The sequence below is a fragment of the Dendrobates tinctorius genome, unplaced genomic scaffold (genome assembly GCF_039654945.1).
Source record: "Dendrobates tinctorius isolate UK_male_01 unplaced genomic scaffold, ASM3965494v1 ptg000380l, whole genome shotgun sequence".
In the NCBI taxonomy this organism is placed as follows: domain Eukaryota; kingdom Metazoa; phylum Chordata; class Amphibia; order Anura; family Dendrobatidae; genus Dendrobates; species Dendrobates tinctorius.
Window position 1 is genome coordinate 1232176 of NW_027362046.1, and position 25694 is coordinate 1257869.

Here is a 25694-nt window from a genome sequence, read left to right on the forward strand (position 1 = left end):
CTTCCTCCAAGTCATCCTAAAAGAGCAGTTTTACTTCAAGTGCCCCGCTGAGATGCGGGAATGGGTGCATGAAAGGAGACCAGCCACTGTGGAGGAAGCTGCAGCACTAGCTGATGAGGCTCTCACCATCAAGCCTCAGTGGAAAAAACTACTACTCAGTGAAAAAAAAAAAAAAAGCCCCCCCAACGCTGGTGGCCCCTGGTCAGTCGGCCTCCAATATTCACCATCCCACTAGCCCATCAACTCATGGTGACCTTCGTGTGACTGTGCCATGCAGCCCCATGCAAGCAACATCACCCCCTTCTCCCCAGGCAGACCCCCCCTCCAGCATGCACATGCAGCCCCATGCAAGCAACATCACCCCCTTCTCCCCAGGCAGACCCCCCCTCCAGCATGCACACACAGCCCCATGCAAGCAACATCAACCCCTTCTCCCCAGGCAGACCGCCCCTCCAGCATGAACATGCAGCCCCATGCAAGCATCACCCCCTTCTCCCCAGGCAGACCCCCCCTCCAGCATGCACACGCAGCCCCATGCAAGCAACATCACCCCCTTCTCCCCAGGCAGACCCCCCCCTCCAGCATGCACACGCAGCCCCATGCAAGCAACATCAACCCCTTCTCCCCAGGCAGACCCCCCCTCCAGCATGAACATGCAGCCCCATGCAAGCAACATCACCCCTTCTCCCCAGGCAGACCCCCCCTCCAGCATGAACATGCAGCCCCATGCAAGCAACATCACCCCTTCTTCCCAAGCAGACCCCCCCTCCAGCATGCACACGCAGCCCCATGCAACATCACCCCTTCTTCCCAGGCAGACAACCCCCTCCAGCAAGCACACGCAGCCCCATGCAAGCAACATCACCCCCTTCTCCCCAGGCAGACCCTCCTCCAGCATGCAGCCCCATGCAAGCAACATCACCCCCTTCTCCCCAGGCAGACCCTCCTCCAGCATGCAGCCCCATGCAAGCAACATCACCCCCTTCTTCCCAGGCAGACCACCCTCCAGCATACACATGCAGCCCCATGCAAGCAACATCACCGCCTTCTTCCCAGGCAGACCCTCCTCCAGCATGCAGCCCCATGTAAGCATCACCCCCTTCTCCCCAGGCAGACCCTCCTCCAGCATGCAGCCCCATGTAAGCATCACCCCCTTCTCCCCAGGCAGACCCTCCTCCAGCATGCAGCCCCATGCAAGCAACATCACCTCCTTCTTCCCAGGCAGACCACTCTCCAGCATACACATGCAGCCCCATGCAAGCAACATCACCCTCTTCTTCCCAGGCAGACCCCCCCTCCAGCATGCAGCCCCATGTAAGCATCACCCCCTTCTCCCCAGGCAGACCCTCCTCCAGCATGCAGCCCCATGCAAGCAACATCACCCCCTTCTCCCCAGGCAGACCCTCCTCCAGCATGCAGCCCCATGTAAGCAACATCACCCCCTTCTCCCCAGGCAGTCCCCCCTCCAGCATGCAGCCCCATGTAAGCAACATCACCCCCTTCTCCCCAGGCAGACCCTCCTCCAGCATGCAGCCCCATGTAAGCAACATCACCCCCTTCTTCCCAGGCAGACCACCCTCCAGCATACACATGCAGCCCCATGCAAGCAACATCACCGCCTTCTTCCCAGGCAGACCCTCCTCCAGCATGCAGCCCCATGTAAGCATCACCCCCTTCTCCCCAGGCAGACCCTCCTCCAGCATGCAGCCCCATGTAAGCATCACCCCCTTCTCCCCAGGCAGACCCTCCTCCAGCATGCAGCCCCATGCAAGCAACATCACCTCCTTCTTCCCAGGCAGACCACTCTCCAGCATACACATGCAGCCCCATGCAAGCAACATCACCCTCTTCTTCCCAGGCAGACCCCCCCTCCAGCATGCAGCCCCATGTAAGCATCACCCCCTTCTCCCCAGGCAGACCCTCCTCCAGCATGCAGCCCCATGCAAGCAACATCACCCCCTTCTCCCCAGGCAGACCCTCCTCCAGCATGCAGCCCCATGTAAGCAACATCACCCCCTTCTCCCCAGGCAGTCCCCCCTCCAGCATGCAGCCCCATGTAAGCAACATCACCCCCTTCTCCCCAGGCAGACCCCCCTCCAGCATGCTCATGCAGCCCCATGCAAGAAACATCACCCCCTCCCAGCTCGTGCATGAACATCCACTTACCTGCCATGACACCTGCAGCTTCCTGTCTGCTGCTCTGCTCTATGGAGGAGGAGGAGGAGGAGGAGGAGGCCCCGCCCCTTCTGGTCACATGGGCTTGACGTCAGCACAGCTCCAAGCCGACTTGGATTTAGCCTCTACTTTTTTTTTTTTTTTAACAGCTGTAACCGGAAGTAGAAGCAGTACACTTCCGGTATCACATCGCTCTTGTGTGGAGCGACAGGAGAGCAGTGAGGAGAGCGCGCAGCACAGGAGCGGAGCAGTCAGCGGGGAAGAGCGCGGCACAACACACCGAGAAGCCCGGAGGAGGCGACACCCCGCAGAGGATAGAAGGGAGACGGTGTGTGGAGGGGGGAGGGAGAGCTGGCGCGTGGCGGACGGGGGCAGAGCCTGAGCAGACGGGGGCGGAGCTGGCGCGTGGCGGACGGGGCGGAGCCTTAGGCGGCGGACGGGGGCGGAGCTGGTGCTTGGCGGAGGGGGCGAAGCCTGAGCTGGCGCTTTGTGGACGGGGCGAAGCCTGAGCTGGCGCATGGCGGATGGGGCGGAGCCTGAGCTGGGGCATGGCGGATGGGGCGGAGCCTGAGCTGGGGCATGGCGGACGGGGCGGAGCCTGAGCTGGGGCATGGCGGACGGGGCGGAGCCTGAGCTGGGGCATGGCGGACGGGGCGGAGCCTGAGCTGGGGCATGGCGGACGGGGCGGAGCCTGAGCTGGGGCATGGCGGACGGGGTGGAGCCTGAGCTGGGGCATGGCGGACGGGGCGGAGCCTGAGCTGGCGGACGGGGCGGAGCCTGAGCTGGCGGACGGGGCGGAGCCTGAGCTGGCGGATGGGGCGGAGCCTGAGCTGGCGCATGGCGGGCGGGGGGGAGCCTGAGCTGGCGCTTGGCGGGCGGGGCGGAGCCTGAGCTGGCGCTGGGCGGACGGGAGCGGAGCTGGTGCGTGGCGAACGGGGGCGGAGCTGGCGCATGGCGGACGGGGCAAAGCCTGAGCTGGCGCATGGCGGACGGGGCGAAGCCTGAGCTGGCGCCTGAGCTGGGGCGGAGCCTGAGCTGGCGCTTGGCGGACGGGGGCGGAGCTGGCGCCTGGTGGACGGGGCGGAGCCTGAGCTGGGGCGGAGCCTGAGCTGGCGCGTGGCGGACGGGAGCGGAGCTGGTGCGTGGCGGACGGGGGCGGAGCTGGCGCATGGCGGACGGGGCGGAGCCTGAGCTGGGGCGTGGCGGATGGGGTGGAGCCTGAGCTGGCACGTGGCGGACGGGAGCGGAACTAGTGCGTGGCGAACGGGGGCGGAGCTGGGGCGTGGCGGACGGGGTGGAGCCTGAGCTGGCACGTGGCGGACGGGAGCGGAGCTGGTGCGTGGCGAACGGGGGCGGAGCTGGGGCGTGGCGAATGGGGCGGAGCCTGAGCTGGGGCCTGGCGGACGGGGTGGAGCCTGAGCTGGCAGGTGGCGGACGGGAGCGGAGCTGGTGCGTGGCGAACGGGGCAGAGCTGGGGCGGAGCCTGAGCTGGGGCGTGGCGGACGGGGTGGAGCCTGAGCTGGCACGTGGCGGACGGGGGCGGAGCTGGCACGTGGCGGACAAGGGCGGAGCTGGCACGTGGCGGACGGGGGCGGAGCTGGCACGTGGCGGACGGGGGCGGAGCCAGAGCTGTTGTATGTTGTGTGTATATGTATGTGTATATATATATATATATGTATGTGTATATATATATGTATATAAGGATATATGCAAGTGAGATCTATATGAAATATATTTCCATCACAATCCCCCCTTAGATATCACTTGCCCTAAGAATCCTGCTCCTGTCACAAGCGCTGCAGCTCTTCTATGCTGCCAGTGGGTTGACGCATGCCTGATGCATACGCCCCCCCTCCATACAGACTTTTGCAAATGGGCGGTCAGGAGATCTGTCCCTAGCGGGGGCTCATTGCATTGTAAAGTCTCTTAGCAGTCTATGCAGTCAGTGGTGTGTATTCTCTAGCGGGTAGGTAATTTATTCAGTCAGGTAGGGCTTCCACAGCATCATTCCAGCTCAGGTGTATCTCTTGGTATGAGAGCTTTCTTGCAATGCGATGCGTGGATCCAGGTGGGGGTTCTCCCTCCAGGTTTGTGGCGTCAGCACTTGGAGAAGCGCCATCAAATCTGGAATTGAGTGCTCTCCTTACAAACTTTTTCCACCAACACTCGGTCTCCTGACTTCAGGACGTGCATACCAGGCACCGAATCTGGACCTGGCCATGAAGAAGAAACTCGAGAGTGGACATTAGCAAGATTCTTGATAAATTCAATTACACAAGCAAAGTATCACATTGCATAGTCAACTGCTGGGAAGAGTACCCCTAACCTGAGTTTAGACCCAAATAAAATGTAATATTGGTGACAGCTTTTTCTGAGCCTATGGGAGTGTCTAATGCCATGGTTTGTCTCTTGGGCAATTTTTTAGCATGCTGCTCTTAAGTGTCCCACTTAGTCTATGGTGCTGGATGGTGGGAAATGTGTAGGCCTAAGTCTGACCCTACTGCTGATCGGATCTCTTGTGTCAGGTTTGCTGTGAATGTAGGTCCTTGATCACTTGCTATTACTTCTGGAACCCCATATCTGCACACTATTTTTGAGAGTACAATCATGGCCAAAAGTTTTGAGAATGACACAAATATTAATTTTTACAAAGTCTACTGCTTCATTTTTTCTAATGGCAATTTGCATATACTCCAGAATGTTATAAAGAGTGATCAGCTTAACAGCAATTACTTGCAAAGTCAATATTTGCCTAGAAAATGAACTTTATCCCCCAAAACACATTTCAACATCATTGCAGCCCTGCCCTAAAAGGACCAGCTAACATCATTTCAGTGATTGCTCCATTAACACAGGTGTGGGTGTTGATGAGGACAGGGCTGGAGATCAATCTGTCATGATTAAGTAAGAATGACACCACTGGACACTTTAAAAGGAGGCTGGTGCTTGGCATCATTGTTTCTCTTCTGTTAACCATGGTTATCTCTAAAGAAACACGTGCAGTCATGATTGCACTGCACAAAAATGGCCTAACAGGGAAGAGTATCGCAGCTAGAAAGATTGCACCTCAGTCAACAATCTATCGCATCATCAAGAACTTCAAGGAGAAGAGGTTCCCTTGTTGCCAAAAAGGCTCCAGGGCGCCCAAGAAAGACCAGCAAGTGCCAGGACCGTCTCTTAAAAGTGTTTCAGCTGCGGGATCGGGCTACCAGCAGTGCAGAGCTTGCTCAGGAATGGCAGCAGGCAGGTGTGAGTGCATCTGCACGCACTGTGAGGCGGAGACTCTTGAAGCAAGGCCTGGTCTCAAGGAGGGCAGCAAAGAAGCCACTTCTCTCCAGGAAAAACATCATGGACAGACTGATATTCTGCAAGAGGTACAGGGAGTGGACTGCTGAGGACTGGGGTAAAGTCATTTTCTCTGATGAATCCCCTTTTCGATTGTTTGGGACATCTGGAAAACGGCTTATTCAGAGAAGACCAGGTGAGCGCTACCACCAGTCTTGTCTCATGCCAACTGTCAAGCATCCTGAAACCATTCATGTGTGGGGTTGCTTCTCAGCCAAGGGAATGGGCTCTCTCTCAGTCTTGCCTAAAAACACAGCCATGAATAAAGAATGGTACCAGAATGTCCTCCAAGAGCAACTTCTCCCAACCGTCCAAGAGCAGTTTGACGATCAACAATGCCTTCTTCAACATGATGGAGCACCTTGCCATAAAGCAAAGGTGATAACTAAATGGCTCAGGGAACAAAACATAGAGATTTTGGGACCATGGCCTGGAAACTCCCCAGATCTTAATCCCATTGAGAACTTGTGGTCAATCATCAAGAGACGGGTGGACAAACAAAAACCTTCAAATTCAGTCAAAATAAAAGCATTGATTTTGCAAGAATGGACTGCTATCAGTCAGGATTTGATCCAGAAGTTGATTGAGAGCATGCCAGGGAGAATTGCTGAGGTCCTGAAGAAGGGTCAACACTGCAAATATTGACTTGCTGCATTAACTCATTCTAACTGTCAATATAACCTTTTGCTACTCATAATATGATTGCAATTATATTTCTGTATGTGATAAAAACATCTGACAAACACACATAAAAACCAGAGGGCAGCAGATCATGTGAAAATATAATATTTGTGTCATTCTCAAAACTTTTGGCCATGACTGTAGCTTCTTTGCAGTAGTCTTCACCAACTGGTTCCTTACTGGGAAAGCTTCAGGCCAGATGATGTGGGAGAACTTTTTCCACTCGCCCAATGTTGCATTTGTCAGGTGCTAGACATCTGCTGGAAATTTGGCTGTTAAGGTGGGAGTCCAGACCAATCAGGTCATTCATCTGTGTCTTCAATTCTGTGCGGGGGCGATGTATCCATTGAACCACCATAGGGTACATACTTTGAGGTAGACTGGGTGTGCCTTGAGGTAGACAGGGTTTTGGAGTTCAGTGCTTTTTCCCTTCAGCATCCAGCTTTCCTTTGGGGTCTGGTCCTACTACTTCTTGAACAGATCCCAGAACGTCATTTTTTGTCAGGTTTTCTCGTCTTCAGTCGTTATGTAGTTGCCGTCCGGGCTCTATGAACTCTCCCACTTTTCAATATGGTCTTCCTTTGGCTGCCATGTCGATACCCCATGCCTCTACTGTGTTCAGTTTTCCGTGTGCCTTGACCTTTAACACTGCCACCACTTTTAGAAGTTGAAGAGCGTCCAGCAGGTCCCTGATTGCACCATGATGCTTCACGGTTGACCCGCTTGCTATGATGAAGTCTCTTGCAGCCCAGATGGGTCCGAAGTCGTGTGCCATGCCAAGCGAGTACTTTCATCAGCGCTATCAGTTCTGCTTCTTGGGCTGGCAGACTTCTGGACCATAGGATGTCTTGATTGCTGGTTACTGCAGATCTACGGTATCCTGCAGATTTTTCTCTGAAGAGTCTTTATCCGCATTCCCCTCTTGGGAGTGGGAGTAGAATGGCGGTGGAAGACGTATCTGCATCCCCCCCCTTGGGAGTGGGAGTAGAGTCAGGCAACGGCTGAGAGCACTGAAGAGTGGTGGAGAGAGAATCTCCATTGGTTGTCCAATAATGACATCAGCAGCCTTGTCCAGGAGGACGTGTGCTGCAAATATTGTTTTCATGCAGGAGGGACCCCCCCTTGCAACTGGATCCAGGCCAGCGGAGAGTTAGTCTAGAGGCCTCTGGTTTTCCTCAGTGGCATGACCTTCTTTTTCCATTCGGTAAAGATGGAATGGCTTCTCGTAGTCAGGGAGGCCTGGAGCTGGCACAGAGACTATGGAGTCTTTCAGTTTCCTGTACGAGATGAAGGCTGCAATGCGTTGATGCAATTGTACAGAGGCTGCATTAAGACTGGAGCACCAGGGATCCAAGTTCTGCAGTACGAGACTAGACCAAGGAAGGCCTGCATCAGCCATCTTCTCAGCGGTCTTCCGGTCATCTGTCAAGCGGTTTGTCTGGCCGGCATACGGTGTCTTCAGGAACGTAACTTGACACCTGGACTCAGTTTTTCCAGAACTTGCATCGCTGCTCCACCAGGTAGAGTAGAGGAGACAAGGAAAGGGCTGTGCAGGTAGAGATGTCGATGACTTCTGCATGTTCTGCAATCCAGTTGACGAGGATGAAGGACAATGCTTTGGTGAGCTGTGAAAGGCTGTTCTGGGCCCTCTTGGGCATCACTGTCCATGTGTTCTGCACCCCCTTATGCGTTTTCAGGTCGTCTAGGTGAACATTGAAGGAAGCATTGGACAGATCCATCACCGTGAGCACTGTTGCTGTGACTGGCATGTTTGACTGCAGAGTGTGCAGATCTGGCACAACTGGGGTTTCAAACATGGTTGCTTTGTTCACAGCCCTCAGGTCATGCACCATTCTGAACCTGGCTGCTTCTCCTTTCACAGGTTTCCTCCTGATCGGGAAAAGCTGGGACTGCACGATGATTCCTATGGACGAGGCGGCTCAATCTGGCCTTGCTCTTCACAATTCCGTGAGGGACTACCATCTTCTGGCACAGAGCCGGCAGGGAAACAAGCCGTTTACTGGGGTCCTCTTCATCAGAGATGACGTCCAGCTGAGCTTTCTTGCTCTCCACCAAGGCGGTCATTGTGGTAACCCCTGCTCAGATCACAGGGGGTCTTTTTGCTGGGACGTCTTCTTTACCAGCCAAAACACAAGCCGAGGAGACACCATCACGTTTCTCAATGCAAGCAATGACTAGCCAGGTCTTTCCCCGGGAAGGAACAACCACGGGAAGGGCAGTCTCCAGTGAAGGAAACCACCTATGCCAAAACATGGTATCCATCCACAGACAGCTGTTTCGGGGTATTGCCCCTCATCAGTGTGGAGTAGGAAACTGGCCAGTAGGAGCAATGTCTAGAAGACTGTGAAAAATGAGGATGAATGAACTCATGGAGATCAACATCCAACACTGCGGAGACACCATCATATGTTTCTCAACGCAGTGATTCTAGAGCAATGCCCCCATCCCTTATGGGAAATATGTAAAAACATGCAAAACACAAGCCGCGGATACACCATCACATGTTTCTCAACGCAAGCAATGACTAGCCAGGACTTTCCCTGGGAAGGAACAACCACGGGAAGGGCAGTCTCCAATGAAGGAAACCACCTATGCCTCTAGATATTGCTCCTACTGGCCATTTTCCTACTCCACACTGATGAGGGGCAATACCCCGAAACAGCTGTCTGTGGATGGATACCATGTTTTGGCATAGGTGGTTTCATTCATTGGAGACTGCGCTTCCCGTGGTTGTTCCTTCCCGGGGAAAGACCTGGCTAGTCATTGCTTGCGTTGAGAAACGTGATGGTGTCTCCGCGGCTTGTTTTGCATGTTTTTACATATTTCCCATAAGGGATGGGGGGCATTGCTCTAGAATCACTGCGTTGAGAAACGTGATGGTGTCTCCGCAGTGTTGGATGTTGATCTTCATGAGTTCATTCATCCTCATTTTTCACTTTCTTTACCAGCCAGCAGCCGTTCCTTTCACCCAGCTTGATCTCAGGTCAGAATTTGTTAACCAGTTTGAGGAGCTGAGTGGCCTTCTTCTGGTCAAGGGCCTGGATAAACTTCAGGGAGCACCTTCAGAATCTTGTCCAAGATGATCCTCTGGAGCCGGAAACAGTGCAGCCATTTCATGAAGCGTGTAAGGTCCCTTTGGGTTGAAAATTTCCTGGCCCATACCAAAATTCTTAGGCCGTTTGTTGAACAGCGATTCCACTCAGACCTCCAGTTGGTCAGAGACAGTTTGACTCTGGGTGGTGGACAGGGGATGCTGGGCATTGTGAGGGTACGGAGTTCCAGACTTGAGTGACACCCACCCTGGCGCAACTTGAAGTCTCCCTTGGGCCACAGGCTATTGGGTACTATATCCAGCACCTCCTTGAGTAGGCTTGCACCGGTTGTTCGAGGCTCTTGTAGGGCAACCAGCATGATGGATTCTTCTTGGGTCAGAGGTGGAGAAATTGTCATGTCAATGTCTCTCATCAGGTGGGGTGGGCTGGTCTTCACCATAAACTGAAACAGGATGGAGTGTCCTGGCTGTGTCCACACGCTCAGGGGCTTGTAAAGCCCCCATCACACATAGCGATCTCGCTAGCGAGATCGCTGCTGAGCCACAAGTTTTGTGACGCAACAGCCATCTCACCAGCGAGATCATTGTGTGTGACAGCTATCAGCGACCGGCCCCTCTGCCGGGTATCGCTGATCGTTGTTGAAACATCTGGACATTTTTGGGGTCGCTGGTCTCCCGCTGGCCAGCACGCATTGCTGCGTGTGACAGGCGGGAGACCAGCGAGCTGGTCTTATGATGTTACATCGGATCATCTTCTTCTCATTCAGGTCTCTACAATATCGGATCCTCTCAGTGAAGATCTTCTACAAAAGAGAATTTTCCTGGTTTACCCATCAAGGATGTATATGGACAGAGACAAGATGGCGGAGAGGATGTTACACCTCACCCTAGAGATCCTCTTCCGTCTCACTGGAGAGGTGAGAGATTCTGATGACGTCACATTACATCATTCTTATCTATGGGAATAACAGGTGGACAGAACTGGAGAGGTGAGGACTCTGGGAATGTCTGTAGTGAGATTTATTCATGTGTCTCTCCATAACCAGGATTACACAGTGGTGAAGAAGACCTCTAGTGATCGCTGTCAGGACCCTGTGTCTGAGGGATGGGGAAGACCCCTGAGCCCAATCACGGGGCCTCCACCTCACCCCCTGATCCATGAGGACATCAATGACCAGAAGATCCTAGAACTCATCTACAAGATGATTGAGCTGCTGACTGGAGAGGTGACACTGCTGGGAATGCTGGGACATTATAGAGTAACGCTATGAAGGGATCGGGGGATGACGGTATCATTGTATGTGTCAGGTTCCTATAAGGTGTCAGGATGTCGCTGTCTATTTCTCCATGGAGGAGTGGGAGTATTTAGAAGGACACCGCGATCTGTACAAGAACGTCATAATGGAGGTTCCCCAGCCCCTCACATCACCAGGTAATAGACAGGACTAAATACACACGGCCTATAATTATCTGTATGTAGAGAATGAATTCAGTCCCTGTATGTGTTTCCTCCAGATCTATCCAGTAAGAGGACAACACCAGAGAGATGTCCCCGTCCTCTTCTTCCACTGGACTGTAACCAAGAAGATCCCAGTGCTCCTCAGGATCAACAGGTAGATGGAGAGAAGGTGTCAGGAGATCTCCCCTATGATGTGTAGGCGGCTGTGAAGGTCTTGTGCTCAGTCTTGTTTTAACCACCAGTATTATATGTTTTGTACTTGTGTAATGAGAACGGTGGAGATGGCAGGATTAGAGCTGATCATAGATGGGATGTCTCCATCTGTCTGTGACTTTTACAATATTTGTTTCAGGGTGAAGATCTGACCCATATTAATACTACAGAGACATATGTGAGAGATGATGAGCGGTGTAAAGAGGAGATTCCCACATATGACTACCCAGGTGAGTAGTAACCACTGAATGCAGAGAAGTCACAGATTCCTCTCAGTCACCGGCTGTGGCTGCTTTATCGGTGGTGTAGTCCGGCCGTATTACCATGATCACCATTTTGCCTCTAGACCACAACATTCTCCTCCACCCAAAACTGTTCAAATGGCTTTGGGCATTGAAAGCCCTTTTCTATAGAACTTACAACCTGGAGGATCCACATAACCCCTGGGATTAGTGTGAGGGTGATCCCTTAAAGCGAGATCTATATGATTGCTTGTACCTCACCCAATATAGGCCGAGTGCACGCTTCAAGAGTCACACCGAACACAGAGTTAGATGTCTACTCCTTTCTCAGCAAAGGCTTGCACACAACTGAAGTTTATTCTTATGACAGAGAGACAGGAAATGGGTGTCACACAATCTTCTGAGGAGCCAGTGTCAGTCTATGATAGGTCCATTTCAGCTTCACTTCCATGTATGGTATCCAGTATCTCAGCTTCTGCATTCCAAGGATTCCTTCCAGGGTGTTGTCTGAAGACACAGACGCCATCTTGGTACACCATATCTGAACTGACTTGTATAAGGGTTAATAATTGATTTCATTAGCCATTCTCTCCTTCACATTAGGAGACGCTGACCGTTACCTGCTCAGATCTGTAACTATAAAGCCAAATGACAGCGTACGTAGAATATGCTGACAAGATAGAAAATCACTTGAAGAAAAATCTTATGCTGGGCCTGTAAGAGAAAGCGGAGGGTAATGATGCTGTTGGCTTCCTAGATCCCTGAGATCTTATCGGATGAATCTTCTCTCCCTTCTGTGCTGCTGAATGTCTCATGGTCCCTACAAGACCAGGTCCAGTCTTTCTGGCCAAACTTCCCTTTTATGAGCGACAACAGTAAATGTGCAGTGAGGCCAAGTGTGAATTTCTGTCCAATAACAGCAGAGTTTCCCTTTATCCTGACTTTTCAATTTGTATTAAAACCAACTAACTTCAAGGAGGATTGTGATAATCTCCAGGACAAACATTCCACCTGTGCCCTGATAGATCTCTAAGCTGTGCGTGGCTGAGGGCTGTAATATACATTTATTCCCGCCTGCAGGAGATGTGTTGGCTCCAGCCCTGGTGTCATGGATTCACTCCACGTCATAAATTACATTGTTTCTGATCCTAAGGAATTCAGATTACTGCACAATCTCTCCTGAAATGGGGAGCAATATTATTATCTCTAATCTTCTGGTCAGGATTCATAGTAGCTCCAATGTTCTACCATAAATTAGGGCAACTCTGGTTTACTGTTGTGTAATCTGTATTTGTAGCTTTCAGTTAATGAGATTCTCGTGCTCTGGGGCGGGGCTGTGGGCGTGCCTGTGGGTGGGGCTGTGGGCGGGGCTTTATGTGGTGCTCTGATTACATATTCATCTGTATTGGCTTATGACAGGTCACTGATCCCTCACTGACCTGCCCCCCATTTTTATATAATAATAATCTTTATATAGCGCCAGCATATTCCTCAGCGCTTTACAGTTTAACAGTTTCAAAACACAAGTCATAAGTAACAATGTTAACAATACAATAATTAAAGCAAAATCAGCCGCCCCTGCTGGTGAGAGCTTACAATCTACAATGAGGTGGGGGAGATACAGAGTACAGGTGTGTATTTACAATGATGGTCCAACCATCTTGTGGGAGTGAGGGATGGATGGAGATAGTGAATGGGCCACACACGCGCACTTACACATACAGTGACTTTGATTAGTGAACGTGATAGGCCGCTCTGAACAAATGTGTTTTAAAGGAACGCCTGAGACTATGCAAATTGTGGATAGTCATTTCTTGGGGTAGAGCATTCCAAAAGATTGGCGCAGCACGGGAGAAGTCTTGGAGTCAGGAGTGGGAGGTACTTAGTGCAGATGCTAGTCGAAAGTCGTTTGCAGAGCGCAACAGTCAGTCCGATAGACAGAAATGAGGGAGGAGATGTAGGGGAGTGCCGCACTGTGGAGAGCTTTGTGGTTGAGAACAAGTACTTTGAATTGGATCCTATAATGAATGGGCAGCCAATGTAAGGATTGGCAAAGAGCGGACGTGTCCGAGTGCCGATTAGTCAGATAGATGTCCCTGGCTGCTGCATTAAGGATGGACTGGAGAGGGGATAGTAGAGTAATGGGGAGGCCAATTAATAGAGCATTGCAGTAATAATAATCTTTATTTTTATATAGCGCTAACATATTCCGCAGCGCTTTACAGTTTGCACACATTATCATCACTGTCCCCAATGAACCCAGGACTACAGCGGCTGCAAGGCTGCAGTGCTATCCACTGAGCCACCATGCTGCCCATAATCCAGGCGGGAGTGGATCAATGCTACAGTGAGGGTTTTTGTTGTTTCCATGGTGATAAGGCGGATTCTAGAGATGTTCTTTAGGTGTAAGCGGCAATAGCGGGCGTGAGATTGTATATGGGATGTGAAGGAGAGATTGGTGTCAAACATAACACCCAGACAGCGCGCCTGCTGCCAGGGCATTATTATGGTGCCACCCACGGAGAGGGAAATGTCAGATATAGGGAGGTTAGTAGATGGCAGGAGCAGAAGAATTTCAGTTTTTGAGAGGTTGAGTTTCAGATAGAGAGCAGACATGATGTTGGAGACTGCGGGCAGACAGTCACTGGCGTTCTGTAGTACGGCGGGGGTAAGGTGGGGGGATGATGTGTATAATTGTGTGTCATCAGCATAAAGATGTTACTGAAAGACAAATCTGCTGATGGTTTGTCCAATTGGGGCGGTGTAGAGAGAGAAGAGGGCCAAGGACTGAGCCCTGAGGTACCCGACATTGAGAGGAATAGGAGATGACGTGGAGCCAGAGAACAAAACTCTGAAGGAGCAGTCGGAAAGATAGGAAGAGAACCAGGAGAGAGCAGTGTCCTTAATGCCCAGTGATTGGAGCCTAGACTGTAGGAGACGGTGGTCAGCAGTGTCGAAAGATGCAGAAAGGTCAAGAAGAATGAGCAGAGAGTGGTGACCATTACGTTTTGCTGTCAGAAGGTCATTGGTCACTTTGAGTGCAGTTTAAGTCAAATGTAGGGGCGAAAGCCAGACTGTGAAGAGTCTAGGAGGAAGTGAGTGGAGAGGTAATGGGTAAGCCGGGAGTAGACTAGGCGCTGCAAAAGTCTAGAGATGAAGGGGAGATTGGAGACTGGTCTGTAGTTAGTGCAGGATGGGTTGAGAGCGGGTTTCTTTAGTAATGGAGTAACGATGGCTTGTTTGAAGGAGGATGGGAAAATGCCCGAGGAGAGGTTAAAGATTGTAGTTAGGTGAGCTATGATGACTGGAGAGAGAGACTGGAGGAGATGTGAGGGAATGGGGTCGGTCGTGCATGTAGTCGGACGAGAAGAAGACAGGAGTCTGGAGACTTCTTCTGTGATGGGATCAAATGTGGAAAGTGAGCCATGGGAATCACAGCACTTGGTGGTTGGGTGCAGATTTCCTGACGGATATTATCTATTTTTTCTGTAAAGTGGGAGGCTGTTGTGAGTTCATTTTTCCCTTCAACACTGAGGCCCGAGGAACTCCCTCTTCTGGTAAGGAATGGTAGTGAGCTTGATTATCAGGCATCTGAGACTAATGATGATGACTGGCTGAGTGGAGTCTCTGACTGGATATAAGGCGGACAACGCCCTTCTGCCCTGCGGGTGATTTCTCTGTGGACTTCTAGGACACCAGTCTGATTCCTGCTCTCCTAAAGCTAAGTTTTTTGCTTTGCCTGTTGCATCTGTGTTTTGTTTTTGTTTTCCTTGCTTTTCTGGATTCTGCCATTCCCTGCTGGGGTGAGCTGATTCCCCTTGTGCCTATAGCTCTGTCTTCAGTATATGCCTGAGTGCTGACATAGCTTTTTGAAGCCTAGCGTCTTCAGGGCCTTTTTCACTGTCAGTCTGTTGGCTCTTATTTTCATAGGGTTTTTCACGGATTGCAGACAGCAGCCTTCCTGTCCTTTCCTATGTAGTTAGTTTGGGCCCTGTCTTTGCTCAGCCTATCTTTCTGTCTGTGTTAGTGTATTCATCTTGCTTCACCGTCATTATTTGTGGGGGGCTGCCTATTGCTCTGGGGTCTGCTCTGGGGCAGTTTAGATTTCCCCTTTCTTTCTTTAGGCCTATTTATTTCTCCGGCTGTGATCGAGGGGTCTAGGGCACCGTAGGAACCCCCCACGGCTACTGCTAGTTGTGTTGTTAAGTTCAAGGGTCTGCAATCCGTTAGCTGCCAACTTCTCTGGTTTTCTGGACTTAGCAAGCATTTCTGTTTTTGCCTCCTACGGTGACTCAATCATAACAGAATCACCCGCCGTACCGCAGATCCTAGGGTACTCAATAGCAGGAAAGAATTGTAAAAAAAAAAAAAAAAAGTGTGTATATTTTTTCCTCTATCTCTGAGGCCGTAGGGGGAATTTTTTTTTCTCTCAATGGAGATAAAGCAATTGTCTGATCGTGTGGAGCAGCTCGCTGCGGAAGTGCGGGGAATTTCCGCCTACCTTGCTCATTCACATTCTGCTGAACCAAAGATTCCTACACCTGATGTATTTTTTGGGGATCGATCTAAATTTTTGAATTTCAAAAATAATTGTAAACTATTTTTTGCCTTGAAGCCCAATTCGTCAGGGAGCTCCGCGCAGCAGGTTAAAATTGTCATCTCTTTGCTGCGTGGCGATCCCCAGGATTGGGCATTTTCTTTGAAACCAGATGATCCTATTCTGACTAATGTGAATGCATTCTTTCAAGCCTTGGGGTTGTTGTATGACGAACCTAATGCCATTGATCAGGCTGAAAAGACTCTGCTGGCATTGAACCAGGGTCGAGATTCTGCAGAATTGTACTGTCAAAAATTCCGAAAGTGGGCGGTACTTACTACCTGGAATGATAATGCCTTGGCTGCTCTCTTTCGGAAGGGTTTGTCAGAAGCCGTAAAAGATACTATGGTGGGATTTCCTGTTCCCTCTGGTCTTGACGATTCTATGTCATTAGCCATTCAGGTTGATCGGCGTTTGCGCGAACGCAAAACTGCACGAGAGGTGTTGCCACCTGTTGAACAAATGTCTGAACCTATGCAATGTGATAGAGTTTTGTCCAGAGAGCAGCGTCAGGAGTTCAGAAGGCGTAATAAGTTGTGTTTTTTCTGTGGAGATGCCTCGCATATTATTTCTGTCTGTCCTAAACGAGAGAAATGCTTTGCACACACGTTTTCTGTTGGTGGTGTTCAACCTAAGTTTCTTCTTGCTATTACTCTGATCTGCTCCCTGTCCACATTTTCCGCCAAGGCTTTTGTGGATTCGGGGGCAGCCCTAAATCTAATGGACTTGGATTTTGCTAAACGTTGTGGATTTCCGATGACACCTCTGCAGACTCCTATCCCTTTGAGGGGGATTGATGCTACTCCTTTGGCTAAAAATAAACCTCAGTTTTGGACCCAGGTGGTAATGCGGGTTGCCCCAGACCATCAAGAAAATTGCAGGTTTTTGGTGTTGCATAATCTGCATGATACCATTGTTCTGGGGTTTCCCTGGTTACAAATTCATAATCCAGTTTTGGATTGGAAATCTGTGTCTGTGGTGAGTTGGGGTTGTCGGTGTGCCTTTTATGAGGCTCCGGTGTTTTCCACCTCTCCTCAGTCACATGATGTTCCTGATTATTTGGAGGACTTTTAGGATGTATTTAGTGAGAATGAGTCTGCGTCTCTGCCTCCTCATAGGAGTTATGACTGTGCAATTGAGCTGAGCCCGGGGTGTAAATTTCCCAAGGGTCGGCTCTTCAATTTATCTGTACCCGAGCACGAGGCTATGCGATCCTATATTAAGGAGGCGTTGGAGAAGGGTCACATTAGACCATCCTCATCACCCTTAGGTGCCGTTTTTTTTTTTTTTTTTGTAGCCAAAAAGGATGGATCATTAAGACCTTGTATTGATTATCGTGCCCTCAACAAGATTACTGTTAAATATCAGTATCCGTTACCCTTGATTTCGGATCTATTCTCCAGAGTTAAAGGTGCTTGCTGGTTTACCAAGCTTGACCTCAGGGGGGCGTATAATCTTATTCGCATTAAGCATGGGGATGAATGGAAGACGGCGTTTAATACTCCGGAGGGACATTTTGATTACCTGGTGATGCCTTTTGGGCTCACTAATGCCCCTTCTGTCTTCCAGTGTTTCATGAACGATATTTTCCGAGATTTTGTCGATAAATTTTTGATTATCTATCTGGATGATATTTTGATTTTCTCCAAGGATTGGGATTCTCACGTGGAACATATTCGGACTGTGTTCCGGATCTTGAGGGAGAATTCCCTGTATGTCAAAGGATCTAAATGCCTTTTTGGAGTACAGAGGATTTCTTTTTTGGGATTTATTTTGTCTCCGTCAACTATTGAAATGGACCCGGCCAAGGTACAGGCCATTTACGATTGGGTTCAGCCCACTTCTTTGAAGGCCCTCCAGAAGTTTTTGGGTTTTGCTAATTTTTATCGGAAATTTCTACCAAAATTTTCTAGTATTGCCAAGCCATTGACTGATTTGACTAAGAAGGGTGCTGATGTGTTAAATTGGTCTCCAGAGGCTGTTTCTTCCTTTCAGGAGCTGAAGCGAAGATTCACCTCCGCCCCGGTTTTGCGGCAGCCTGATGTCTCGTTTCCGTTCCAGGTAGAGGTGGATGCTTCTGAGATTGATGCAGGAGCTGTTTTGTCCCAAAAGGATCCTGTAACATCTAAAATGAATCCCCTGTGCTTTCTTTTCCTGAAAGTTCTCTCCATCTGAACGTAACTATGATGTGGGGAATCGGGAACTGCTGGCCATGAAATGGGCATTTGAGGAGTGGAGACATTGGTTGGAGGGAGCTAAGCATCAAGTCGTGGTCCTCACTGACCACAAGAATTTGATTTACCTAGAGTCGGCTAAGCGCTTGAACCCTAGACAGGCTAGGTGGGCCTTGTTTTTTACACGTTTTGATTTTGTGGTTTCTTTTCTTCCTGGAACTAAGAATGTCAAGGCTGACGCCCTCTCTAGGAGCTTCTTTGCTGATTCTCCTGTGGTGACCAAGCCTGCTACCATCTTAGGCGAAGGGGTGGTTTTTTCTGCCATCTCGCCCGATTTGAGACTTGCTCTGAAAGAGTTCCAGGAGGACAAACCTGAGCGTTGTCCCAGTGGAAAGTTGTATGTTCCTGACCAGTGGAAGAAGAGAGTGATGTCTGAAGTTCATTGCTCTGCTTTGGCTGGTCATCCAGGTATTTTTGGTACTAGAGATCTGGTGAGTCGGTCCTTTTGGTGGCCCTCCTTGTCTCGTGATGTCAGGAATTTTGTGCAGTCCTGTGGGACGTGCTCCCAGTCTAAATCGTGTTCTCGCTCTAGTGGGTTGTTGATGCCTTTGCCTGTCCCCAAGAGGCCATGGACCCATATTTCAATGGATTTCATCTCTGATATGCCTGTCTCTCAAAGGATGACTGTTATTTGGGTGATTTGTGATAGGTTCTCTAAGATGGTTCATCTTGTACCACTCCCAAAGTTGCCGTCCTCTTCTGAGTTGGTGCCCCTGTTTTTGCAACAGGTGGTTCGCTTGCATGGGATTCCTGAGAACATTGTGTCTGACAGAGGAGTTCAGTTTGTTTCTAGATTTTGGAGGACTTTCTGTTCCAAGCTGGGTATTCAGTTGTCCTTCTCCTCTGCGTTTCACCCTCAGACCAATGGGCAGACAGAGAGATCAAACCAGACCTTGGAGTCATATTTGAGATGTTTTATTTCCGCTGATCAGGATGATTGGGTTTCATTTTTGCCCTTGGCCGAATTTGCTTTAAATAATAGAGCTAGTTCTGCCACTTTGATGTCACCTTTTTTTTGTAACTTTGGGTTTCATCCTCTATTTTCTTCAGGGCAGGTGGAGCCCCTCTGCCTGCCCAGGTGTTGACACTGTGGTGGAGAGAATGCACCAGATCTGGGACCAAGTGGTGGATAAGTTATCTCTCTCCCAGGAAAAGGCACAGCGGTTTTCCAACCGACATAGGACCATTGGTCCCCAGTTTAAGGTTGGTGATATGGTGTGGTTATCATCAAAAAATATTGCTATGAAGGTGGCTTCTCCTAAGTTTAAGCCTAGATTTATTGGACCTTACAAGATTTTGGAGATTATTAATCCGGTCTCTTTTCGTTTGGCTCTTCCTGTCACATTTAAAATCCATAATGTGTTCCATAAGTCTTTGTTGAAGAGGTTTGTTGAACCTGTTGTTCCGGGGGTGGCACCTCCAGATCCTGTATTGGTTGAAGGTAACATGGAATATGAGGTAGAGAAAGTACTGGATTCCCGTCTGGCTAGACGGAGACTCCAGTATTTGGTTAAGTGGAAGGGTTATGGTCAGGAGGATAATTCCTGGGTCTCTGCCTCTGATATTCATGCCATAAGATTGGTGCGTGCCTTTCATCGGGCTCACCCTGATCGCCCTGGTGGCGTGGTTGAGGGTTCGGTGACCCCTCCTCAAGGGGGAGGTACTGTTGTGAGTTCATTTTTCCCTTCAACACTGAGGCCCGAGGAACTCCCTCTTCTGGTAAGGAATGGTAGTGAGCTTGATTATCAGGCATCTGAGACTAATGATGATGACTGGCTGAGTGGAGTCTCTGACTGGATATAAGGCGGACAACGCCCTTCTGCCCTGCGGGTGATTTCTCTGTGGACTTCTAGGACACCAGTCTGATTCCTGCTCTCCTAAAGCTAAGTTTTTTGCTTTGCCTGTTGCATCTGTGTTTTGTTTTTGTTTTCCTTGCTTTTCTGGATTCTGCCATTCCCTGCTGGGGTGAGCTGATTCCCCTTGTGCCTATAGCTCTGTCTTCAGTATATGCCTGAGTGCTGACATAGCTTTTTGAAGCCTAGCGTCTTCAGGGCCTTTTTCACTGTCAGTCTGTTGGCTCTTATTTTCATAGGGTTTTTCACGGATTGCAGACAGCAGCCTTCCTGTCCTTTCCTATGTAGTTAGTTTGGGCCCCGTCTTTGCTCAGCCTATCTTTCTGTCTGTGTTAGTGTTTTCATCTTGCTTCACCGTCATTATTTGTGGGGGGCTGCCTATTGCTTTGGGGTCTGCTCTGGGGCAGTTTAGATTTCCCCTTTCTTTCTTTAGGCCTATTTATTTCTCCGGCTGTGATCGAAGGGTCTAGGGCACCGTAGGAACCCCCCCACGGCTACTGCTAGTTGTGTTGTTAAGTTCAGGGGTCTGCAATCCGTTAGCTTCCAACTTCTCTGGTTTTCTGGACTTAGCGAGCATTTCTGTTTTTGCCTCCTACGGTGACTCAATCATAACAGGAGGCCTGGTGATCAGTACAAATGTCTGTGATAGGGGCTTGTGCTTTTGGCCTGAGGAGGGAGTGAAAGGTGTCAAAAAGTTTCTTGGGGTTGTTGGCTAGTGAAGAGATCAGGGTGGTGAAGTAGTTCTGTTTGGCGAGGTGAAGGGCAGCGTTATAGGTTCTTAACATAAATTTGAAGTGGATGAAGTCTTCTGGTGTGTGGGTTTCTTTCCATAGGCGTTCAGCACACCTAGAGCATCGCTGGAGAAGTTGAGTTTGCGATGTGAGCCAGGGTTGTTTTACTCTGTGTTTGGAAGTTCTGAGGGTGAGGGGCGCTACTTGGTCAAGGGTGCTTCTAAGAGTGTCGTTGTAGTGATGAACAGCCAGATCAGTACAGGAAAAAGAGGAGATTGGGGACAGTGATGGGTGTAGTCTCTTATAGACGCTACTACGCAGGCGCCGCCATCGCCGGTGACAATTTGCTGGATGTAATTTTTTTTTCTAAGCCTCACAATAGCCACAATGTACCGTGTTAGCCAGTGGATAGAAAAATATTCAGGATTGAGAGTCCTCAGTAGGTATCAACTACTGAGGACTCTCAATCCTGAAAATTTTTCACAATATTATAGGCATTATCACCGTTAATATCAATGCTATTATATGCATTATGTAATAATGGGGGCAGGTCAGTGAGGGATCAGCGACCTGTCATAAGCCAATACAGATGAATATGTAATCAGAGCACCACATAAGTCTCATTGACAGTTACAGGAAGCGTTTGATCGCAGTGATTGCCTCAAAAGGTTGTGCAACAAAATATTAACCCTTTCACGCCAGAGCCTGTTTTTGCCTTTGTGACCAATTTTTTCAGCTCTGACCAGTGTCACTCTGAGGTCATAACTCTAAAATGCTTCAACGAATCCTGGCGATTGTGAGACTGTTTTCTTGTGACATATTGTACTTTATGGTAGTGGTAACATTTATCTGATATGACTTGCGTTTATTCGTTAAAAAAGGAAATTTCAAAAATTTTTCACATTTTTGAATGCTCTTAAATCAGTCATATCGCACAAAATAGTTAATAAATAACATTTCCCACATGTTTACTTTACATCACCACAATTTTGGAAACAATTTTTTTTTGTTAGGAAGTTATAAGAGTTAAAAGTTGACCAGCGATCTCATTTTTACAACAAAATTTACAAAACCATTTTTTTAGGGACCACCTCACATTTGAAGTGAGTTTGGGGGGGTCAATATGACAGAAAATACCCAAAAGTGTCACCATTCAAAAAACTGCACCCCTCAAGGTGCTCAAAACCACATTCAAGAAGGTTATTAACCCTTCAGGTGCTTCACAGGAATGAATGGAATGTGGAAGGAAAAAATAAACATTTCTATAACAAGAAATTTCCTTTAGACCTAATTTTTTTTTCTTTCGCAAGGGTAACAGGAGAAAATGGATTATACATTTTGTTTCTCAATTTCTCCTGAGCATGCCGATGATACCCCATATGTGGGGGAAATCTACTGTTTGGGCACACTGCAGGGCTGAGAAGGGAAGGAGCGCCATTTAACTTTTTGAATGTAAAATATGCTGGAATAATTAGTGGTTGCCATGTCGTGTTTGTAGAGCCCCTGATGTGCCTAAACAGTGGAAACCCACAACAAGTGACCCCATTTTGGAAACTAGACCCCCCCCAAGGAAATGTGTGATGGGCGTTTTGAGCTTCCAAGTGATTCTTAGAAGTTAATTACGTAGAGCCGTGAAAATAAAAAGTCATTTTTTTTCCACAAAAAAATGATCTTTTCGCCCTCCATTTTTTTTTCCAAAGGGTAACAGGAGAAATTGGACCCCAAAAGTTGTAGTGCAATTTGTCATTGGTGTGCGCCAATTCAAGAGCACTAGGGACACCGCTAGTACTGGGCATTGTTCCCTGAGTTGGAGACATTTCTCCAGAAGCGCTCTTTGTCCTTCTTGTTGTACTGGTCCTTGTGTGTGAGGATGGACCAGAATCACTGCTCATTTCTGATCTATTACTGTCGCTGCTACTAAAGCCCTCAAAATCCACATCGCCATCTGACCCTGCACTTTCTTCACTGTCAGAACATAAAAGTGTATAAGCCTCCTCTGCACTATAATACTGACGGACCATTTAACCCTAACTTTAGTCTAACTTTAGCCTAACAGTAACCCTAACAATAACCCTTACTTTTGCCTAACAGTAACCCTAACTTTTGCAATAACTGTAACCTGCCTTATCTGTTTTTCCATTGACAGATGAAGTGAATGCCATTACTTCAGATATATCATCATCCATTCACAGCAAAGATCTGTCATCTGATCCTATGAAACAGGTCCCATCTTCTGATTCATTACTGACTACTAAGGAAAATCAAAGTCACAAAAGAGGCATTAAAAAACACACTGCTCCTAAAGCAAAGAAGCCATTCTCATGTTCACAATGTGGGAAATGTTTTAACCACAAAGGGAATCTTATTAGTCACCATAGAACTCACACAGGGGAGAAGCCTTTTTCCTGTTCAGAATGTGGGAAATGTTTTAACCAGAAAGGGCATCTTGATGCACACCAAAAAACCCACACAGGAGAGAAGCCTTTTTCATGTTCAGAATGTGGGAAATGTTTTACTCAGAATTCAAGTCTTGTTACACATCAGAGAATTCACAGAGAAGAGAAGCCATATTCATGTTCAGAATGTGGGAAATGTTTTAACCGGAAATCACAATTGGTTAATCACCATAGAACTCACACAGGGGAGAAGCCGTTTTCATGTTCAGAATGTGGGAAATATTTTAAGTGGAAATCACAATTGGTTGATCACCATAGAACTCACACAGGTGAGAAGCCATATTCATGTTCAGAATGTGGGAAATGTTTTACTCAGAATTCAACTCTTATTGCACATCAGAGAATTCACAGAGAAGAGAAGCCATATTCATGTTCAGAATGTGGGAAATGTTTTAAATGGAAATCACAATTGGTTAATCACCATAGAACTCACACAGGGAAGGAGCCTTTTTCCTGTTCAGAATGTGGGAAATGTTTTAACCACAAAGGGACTCTTATTAGTCACCATAGAACTCACACAGGGGAGAAGCCTTTTTCCTGTTCAGAATGTGGGAAATGTTTTAACCAGAAAGGGAATCTTGATGAACACCAAAGAACTCACAAAGGAGAGAAGCCTTTTTCATGTTCAGAATGTGGGAAATGTTTTAACAATAAATCAGCTTGTGTTAAGCACCAGAGAATCCACACAGGAGAGAAGCCTTTTTCCTGTTCAGAATGTGGGAAATGTTTTAGCCAGAAAGGGAATCTTGATGCACACCAAAAAACCCACACAGCAGAGAAGCCATATTCATGTTCAGAATGTGGGAAATGTTTTACTCAGAATTCAAGTCTTGTTACACATGAGAGAATTCACACAGGGGAGAAGCCTTTTTCCTGTTCAGAATGTGGGAAATGTTTTATCCGAAAATCACTATTGGTTAATCACCATGGAACTCACACAGGAGAGAAGCCTTTTTCCTGTTAATGTGGAAAATATTTTAACCAGAGAGCGCTTCTTGTTAGACATCAGAGCAGTCACACAGAGGAGAAACCTTTTTCATTTTCATAATGTGGGAAATGTTTTACTTGGAAATCAACTGTTAATAAACATCAGAGATGTCACATAGGGGAGAAGCCTTTTTTGTGTTCATAATGTTGGAATAGTTTTAGCCAAAATTGAATCTTCTTAAATGAGTTGTCTCTTGTCATTCCTCATGTTTGCTAACAAAAGGATAAACTAAGTTTTATTAGTTCCAAATATAAAACTATACCCATAATTCATCCCCTGAAGGTTAGTCAATAGGTGACTAATAGAAAAAAACATGTACCCCACAGTTCAGTACAGTACATAGGCCTCTCATTTCTATGGGTTTCATCGTCCTCACCAAAGGCGACTCATCAGGAGACTATTTAATATTGACCTATATTCAAACGAGACTAGACAAAAAAAAGACTAAAATCATTTATCACGTTATCCAAAACAGTCAGAAAACTAGCCACATATTGGCAGATCCCAGACCTCAAACTATATACTGTGTAAGTTTATAAGCCCCTCCAGTGTCAGGAATAGATAGTATGTGACAATACAGTATAATTCTTGTGTTTTCTCCTATAGGGACTGCCCTAGTTTGGTAATGTAACTGCTGTTAATTAGTAGTGCAGACAAATTGTCCTAGACTAAACTCAGTCTTCAGACGGCCCAATATGTACCACTCAGGGAAAACTTACCTGCTCCAAACATCATTAGCAGCTTCTAACTAATGGCCATGCTGCGGTCTGTCAAGGAATGAGTGCAATATCGGTATAAAGACTAGGGATATGTGCAGTCATAATGTCTGGGAGACCTGTGCCATTATTTAGTATGAATATGGAAATTATCTCTGAAAGGTAAGTGTTCCCTGAGCGGTATATACAGGATTATCACATACTATCTATTCCTGACACTGGAGGGGCTTATAAACTTACACAGTATATAGTCTGAGGTCTGGGATCTGCCAATATGGGGCTAGTTTTCTGACTGTTTCGGTTAACATGATACATGATTTTAGGGTTTTCTTCTTCTAGTCTCGCTTGAATATAGTTCAATATCAAATAGTCTCCTGATGAATGAATCCAATGAATATTCATTTCTCTTAAGTAGCGGCACACATGACCGCCAGCAGTAGCAGGAAGCCGGTGGCTGACACTGCGCGCTACTGAAGAGTAATGAATACCACTATCTCTGATGAACAGTCCCGGTGAGCACTCCGGCAGCTGTGCAAATAACGCTATAACAACGCATTCCCATGCAATCCTATGGGAATCCGCAATTGCTGTGCCTATGCCGTGGATTTTTCCGCTGTGGAATCGCATCGCAGTAAAATCCGCACCATGTCCATTAATTTTGCGGAATCTCGGCGATTCCTTTGCTATAGGATTGCATTGAAACGCTTACTTTACACATGTGGCTATGCCCACTATACGTAAAGTGAGTGCTTCATGTGCGGATGGTACCCAGGGTCTGGAGGAGACTTTCCTCCATGCCCTGTGTACCATATTCCTGTAAAAAATAGAATTAAAATAAAAAAAAATGGATATATCTACCCTCTGTCGGCCCCCGGAGTCCTCCCGGCCCTAAGCGACGCTGCCAGCAACTTCTGTTCCCAGGGATGCATTG

The 25694-nt window shown here is 48.2% G+C and overlaps 2 protein-coding genes across 2 annotated transcripts in view; one reads left to right on the plus strand and one right to left on the minus strand.

The window, feature by feature from the left end:
- Positions 1–2270, minus strand: part of LOC141075925 (uncharacterized) — a 68331-nt gene extending 66061 nt beyond the window's left edge. The window contains exon 1 of the mRNA XM_073563132.1: positions 2167–2270. The gene's annotated coding sequence lies outside the window, so the exon portion shown is untranslated. The remainder of the gene's footprint in view (positions 1–2166) is intronic.
- Positions 2231–24160, plus strand: LOC141075923 (uncharacterized). Its single transcript, XM_073563131.1, has 7 exons — positions 2231–2503; positions 10042–10191; positions 10321–10500; positions 10583–10706; positions 10790–10887; positions 11086–11176; positions 22750–24160. The coding sequence occupies exons 1-7, from the start codon at positions 2255–2257 to the stop codon at positions 24021–24023; spliced, it is 2166 nt and encodes a 721-aa protein (XP_073419232.1). The 5' UTR covers positions 2231–2254; the 3' UTR covers positions 24024–24160.
- The last annotated feature ends 1534 nt before the right edge of the window (positions 24161–25694 follow it).

Bases quoted from the DNA above. Each gene is read 5' to 3' on its own strand.
- LOC141075923 (XM_073563131.1), top strand. From the start codon at position 2,255: ATGGGCTTGACGTCAGCACAGCTCCAAGCCGACTTGGATTTAGCCTCT. The intron at 10,192-10,320 runs GTGAGAGATTCT...CTCCATAACCAG, and splicing joins TCTTCCGTCTCACTGGAGAG to GATTACACAGTGGTGAAGAA. The intron at 10,888-11,085 runs GTAGATGGAGAG...TATTTGTTTCAG, and splicing joins GTGCTCCTCAGGATCAACAG to GGTGAAGATCTGACCCATAT.